General features: G+C 46.3%; 1 protein-coding gene across 7 annotated transcripts in view; it reads right to left on the bottom strand.

The window, feature by feature from the left end:
• The window catches only part of Cdkl1 (cyclin dependent kinase like 1), a 52,824-nt gene extending 48,339 nt beyond the window's left edge, over positions 1-4,485 (bottom strand). For 3 of the 7 annotated variants that reach the window (XM_012947750.2, XM_004649166.3, XR_006638191.1), the window contains exon 1: positions 3,807-4,471. In XM_012947750.2, the coding sequence (XP_012803204.1) occupies positions 3,807-3,974 (168 nt within the window). In that variant the 5' untranslated portion in view covers positions 3,975-4,471. Of the gene's footprint in view, positions 1-3,806 lie in introns of all 7 variants that reach the window. The other 4 variants (XM_045155484.1, XM_045155481.1, XM_045155482.1 and 1 more) reach the window with 4 other exon arrangements.
• Positions 4,486-6,000: the final 1,515 nt, after the last annotated feature.

Genomic DNA, 6,000 nt, shown 5'->3' on the forward strand with positions numbered 1-6,000 from the left:
CACCCGGTTTAAAACTCTCCTATTTTAATATTAAAATATCCATTCTTCTAGGAAGTGGTGGTGATTACAGCCTGACTGGGCTGAGAGTGTGGCTCAGAGGTATAGTGCTTGCCTAGTTTGTGAGACCCTGGGTTCAATCACCCCAGTACAACAAAAATTAAGAAGCTGGGTAAAGTGGCGCACGCCTTTAATCCCGGCACTGGGGAGGCAGAAGTAGGAGGATCGCCATGAGTTAGAGACCACTCTGAGACTCCATAGTGAATTCCAGGTCAGCCTGGGCTAGAGCGAGACCCTACCTCAAAACCTCACCGCCCCCCAAAATTAAGAAAGATGTGGGGAACATGCCTGTAATTCCAGCACTCAGGAGGACTGAAGTGAGTTCCAGACCAGCATAGGCTACACAGGGAGACCCTCTCTCAAAAAATAAAAAAGGGGACATTGGGAAGAGCTAGGTGTGGTGGTATGAATTTATAATCCCAGTATTTAAGGAACCTGTTACTAGTTTGAATGTGAAATGTCTCTCCATAGACTCATGTGTTTGAACATTGCTCCCCAGCTTGGTGGAACTGTCTGGGAAAGTTACAGAACCTTTATGAGATGAAACCTTGCTAGAGAAAGTAGGTCACTAGGGGCGGGCCTTTACATTTTCTAACCTGGCCCCACTTCCTGCTCAGCTCTCCTGCTTCCTGACTGCAATGTGACCAGTTAGACTTCTGTCTCCATGCCTTCCTCACCATTATGGAATGCCTCCCCTTGAGACTATAAGCTGAAACAAACCCCTTTCCTTCAAGTTGCCTCTGGTCAGGTATTTGTTCATAGCAACAAGAAAGTAATTGATATAGAAACCTTGTCTCAAAAAAGAAAAAAAGCAAGTCTACGCTAATCTCTTAAAAAAAAATTACAATGATCCATAAAATCTAAGTCTTCAAATGACAACTTAATTTTTTTTTTTTAAGTCAGTATCTCACTGAAGTCCAGCCTAGGCTGATCTGGAACTCACACTGTAGTCTAGGCTGGCCTTGACTCATGATGATCCTCCTACCTCAGTCTCTTGAGCGCTGGGATTAAAAGTGTGTACCACTATACCTGGAAACTTCAACTGAAGCTTGTTAATTTTTAAAAGCATTAAATAAGAACATTTACTGGAAGCCAAGGAGTGTGCCATGAGGACAGAGGGACAGAGAGGCTAGGTCCCTGTCCTGGAAGGAACAATTAATTCAGGGAGTGACGCTTGTAAACAGCGATGAGAGGTTAGAGGAGGGCTTTCACAGGAGACCTTCTGAGGCAGAAGAGACCACTCTACTAGCACATTTTCTTTTTTAGAAAGTATTTTATTTATTTGCAAGCAGAAGACCAATAGAGAGAGAGTGTATGTGTGTGTAAATGGTCACACTATGGCCTTTTGCCACTGCACAGGAACTCCAGATGCATGAGTCACTTTGTGCATCTGGCTTTATGTGGGTGCTGGGGAATCGAACCCACACCATCAGGTTTTGCAAGCAAACACCTTTAACCACTTTATCTTTAACCATCTCCATAGCCTAGAAGAGACATTTTCTTTTCTTTGAAGTAAATAAATCCCTTGACATGCAATTGTCAGGATAGGAGTATTGCTCAGTGCCAGAGGGCTAACTTAGAAGGACCATGACTCTGGACTTGATCTTCAGAACCACAAAGCAATAACAACAACAATAATTAATAATAGTAAAAAAGCAGTAGCAACAAATAAATAAAAAGAAATGTAGTTATCACCTCTCCCCCTGAGAAAGCAAAAATGCCCAAGAGCTCATCAGACCAGGTGGCTACCTCTCCCTGGGTAATGGTGGGCAAAGGAGAGGGGTCTTGGCAGTGGGTGAGCAAACCCTGCCGGGTTCACCCTTCTAAGGGGAGTGTCCACTGGAAGGACACTTGGCAGACGTCTTCTCAGAATAAACAACAACCTACTAGTTAAGAATATCACAATGCAGACTGGAAAGATGGCATAGCAGTTAAGGCACTTGCCTGTAAAGCCTAAGGACCCAGGTTCAATTCCCTAGTACTCACGTAGGCGCAGCATGTGTTTGGAGTTCATCTGCAGTGGCTAGAGGCCCTGGCATGCCTATGCTCTCTCTCCCTGTCTCTTCTTTTTTTTTTTCCTCTTTCTCTCTCTCAAAAAAGTAAATAAATAATATGTAAATTTTTTTTTTTTTTAATTTTCTGGGATAGGGTCTCACTCTAGCCCAGGCTGACCTGGAATTCACTATGTAGTCTCAGGGTTGCCTCAAACTCACAGTGACCCTCCTACCTCTGCCTCCCCAGGGCTGGGATTAAAGGCGTGCACCACCATGCCCAGCAGTAAAATATATTTTTTTAAAAGAATATTATAAAGCAAGACAAAGGAAGAACCCACCTGCTGGGCATGGTAGCGCATGCCTTTAATCCCAGGCCACCCTCAGACTACATAGTGAATTCCAGGTTAGCCTGGACTAGAGCAAGACACTACCTCAAAAAAAACAAAAACAGGAAGAAAGAAAGAAAGAGAGAGAGAGAGAAAGAAAGAATATCACAAAGCCCAGGGCAGAAGTTTTCTTGTTATCTACCCATTTTTTAATTTAGCCATCGCTTGGTACTTCCCGTTCAGGACCCTAATATAGATATGACCCCACACACTAAATCCATGTGAAAGGAAGTTTAGAATGGTATGAAGTAAAGGGTGATACAAGAATAAGAGCAAATCTGAATTTTCACTCACTTTTCATTGCCTTAGTCACTCTTCCCTACAGCTAACAACAGCGAGGCCACGCTGTCAAGCAAAGTTGACCCCACTGTATCCATACATGTCACGTCCTACGCTGGGGCTTCAATGACCACTTCCAGAAATTCAAAAAAAAACAAAAACAAAAAGCTTCTTTCAATAAGAAGAAAACATTTTTATCTTGTAATGAAGACTGCATACTTGCTGCTCTCCCAAAGTTAACTAATTAATTCCGAGAAAGTCACCTTTCCCTTATTTACCACCATGCTTTTGGACAGGTCAGCAGTAGAGACCACCAGGTGTCATGAAAGCCTGCCAGAATTCTGGCAGCTTGAAAACAGGTGAATGACTTAATACCCTTAATGGATGAATGCCAACAGAAAATAGAAGTTCAGAGCTGGAGAGGTTGTTCAGTGGTTAGTGCACTTGCCTACAAAGCCAAAGTACCCAGGTTCAATTCCCTAGGACCACGTAAGTCAGATGCACAAGGTGCCGCATGCATCTAGAGTTCCTATACAGTGGGTAGAGGCCCTGGCGTGCTTATTCTCCATCTCTCTCTATCTGTCTGTCTCTCATACATACATACATACACACACACACGCACACACACACACACACGCACACACATATGTGTGTGTGTGCGTGTGTGTGTGTGTGTGTGTGTGTGAAAATTGACACCAAGCAAGTTAAATAGTTTTCAGTTCTCATATGTTGAAGTATCATGGCTCTAGAAAATCTAGGTCTGGGCTGGGGATAAAATAAATTTTAAAATTATTATGAAGGAAAAGAAAATATAGGTCTGCAGGTGATACCAGAGAAAAGATATTGGAAATAAAAATAAGAGATCCTTTATCGCTATGACCAAAAACTCCTTTATCCCTCATCTCCACCTGGGCACCTTTGCTTCCTTACATCATTAGTACCTGTTCGCAGACATCCATTTCGGCGATGGAGGACACAAGGCCCTGGGGGAAGGAGATGTATCCACAACCCACCACGTTCAATGAACACAGCCCCACTCACTTTGATTTTTCACCGCTGAAAATTCACGTTAAAGAAGCGAGTGAGTTACCTTTAGCATGCGGATTTCTCGCAGGGCGATTTTCTTTATGACAGGGTCCTCTTCTGATTCCAGAAACCTCTTGATGGCCACGATTTGACCCGTGTCCCTGTTTCTGCATTTGAAAACAACTCCATAGGATCCTTCTCCAATCTTCCCGATTTTTTCATACTTCTCCATCACAGAAGAATAAATCTTAAAATGGATTTTCTTACATAGCTTTTAAACGGCGCTTACGAGATGTTGGCACGGAGGGAAGTGCACCAGGTAGGGGCTGTCGTCAGGGCGCTGGAGGAGAAACAAGGGCACTTGCTAAAGAATTAGGAGTGGATCCCTGCGGACCGCCCTGCCCCCGCTCCCCGCCCCCCGCAAATGACACCGCCATCAGGGGTGGGAGCCTGGAGGTGGCTGCCAGGTGACCCAGTTCCAGTCGCCTGCTTTACATAAGCCGTCAAGTTCAGTAGCCAGCGCACCATCCTAAAAGTAGGCGCTGTAAGATAATCTATCTTTTTAATGTTTACAGTTCATCCGATCTAAGAAGACACATGAGCCGGCAGGAGGACCGCAAGGGCGAAGGGCTTCCCCGGTTCTAATTTCGGGTGTCATTTCCCTCCGGAAGGAGACACCTGGGGCTCGCGGCGGGGAGCGAGCGGCTCGCGCCTGGCTCGGTCCCGGGCCGGCTCCGTCCCGGCGGGCTCCGAGCGGAGGCCCGGCCTGCGATCCCCATGGGAACCGGCCCGGCTGCCGGGGCGGGGCCGCCGCCGCCCGCCGCCCGCTCCCCTCCCCGCCCCGCCCCGCCCCGGCAGCATCCTCGGGGTCGGTGGCCGCTCCAGTGCAGCATCTGGTCGCCACGGCGGTCCCCGGCTAGCCCGCGACCCGCTTGAGGGCAGGAGCCAGAGAAAGAGAAAGGACGGGAAGGGAAGGCTTGGTGGCTCCACGGATGAAACTGCGCTTTCCTCCGCCAACAAGGAGGACTCCCGCAGCCCCGGGGCCTTCGGATGCGGGAGGTAGATGGATGTTCACTATCTGCCCTCGGTGTCTGCTGCCCTTTGCCGGATCACCTCCCTACAGATCCTGTCTGAGCACAGCGACCTGCGCAGATGCATGGATACAGAGAACTATGTGTGTGTGTGTGGGTGGGGGGGGGAATCCATGAATGAATACTGAATTTCTCAACTTCTTTATCTCTAGAGATGCTCAAATGGCTTTTCTTAATGAACTTTGTTGACACAGTGAGTTACACTGATTTTAAAATATTGAACCAGGGATGGAGAGATGGCTCAGCCATTAAGGCGTTTCCCTGCAAAGCCTAACGACCTGAGGTGAATTCCAGTACTCTTGTAAAGCCAGATGCACAAAGTGGCACGTGCATCTTGAGTTCCTTTAGTGTCTGGAGGCCCAGATGCACCCATTCTCTCTCAGCTGGGCGTGGTGGCGCACGCCTTTGATCCCAGCGCTCAGGAGGCCGTGGTAGGAGGATCACTAATCACCGTGAGCTCATGGCCTCCCTGAGACTACATAGTGAATTCCAGGTTGGCCTGGCTAGAGTGAAACCATACCTCGAAAAACCAATATATGCATATTGAACCAACATTTCGTTCCTGGGACAGACCAAACTCAGTCATGAAGATCTATCATTCAGATATATTACTGGATTTGAGTAGTGCTATTTAATTGAGGATGTTCACATTCCTGTTTCTGAGAAACAAGGATTGATCATTTCCTTTGTCTAGTGTGGGTATCTCACAAAATGATTTGGAAAATGTTTTGTTCTCCTCTATGTTCTACAAGGGTTTACATTAATGTTGGTATTATCAGTTCCTTAATTGTGTGGTAGAATTCACTGGTAAAACCACATCACATGGGCTTGGAGTTTGAAATAGTTTTGAGAGAGAATGAGAATGAATATACGCACATCAGGCACTGCAAATGAACTCCAGACACATGCACCATCTTGTGCATCTGGCTAATGTGGGTCCTGAGGAATTGAACCTGGGTCCTTTGGCTTCACAGGCAAGCACCTTAACTGCTAAGCCATCTCACCAGCCCTGAAATAATTTTAATTACAAATTCTAATTCTTTAATAAATTAAAGACTATTAAGAATACCTATTTCTGGGCCGGAGGGATGGCTTAGCAGTTAAGGCCTTTGTCTTCAAAGCCAAAGGACCCAGGTTCAATTCCCCAGGACCCAAGTTAGCCAGATG

This window comes from Jaculus jaculus, chromosome 7 (assembly GCF_020740685.1).
Source record: "Jaculus jaculus isolate mJacJac1 chromosome 7, mJacJac1.mat.Y.cur, whole genome shotgun sequence".
NCBI classification, from domain to species: domain Eukaryota; kingdom Metazoa; phylum Chordata; class Mammalia; order Rodentia; family Dipodidae; genus Jaculus; species Jaculus jaculus.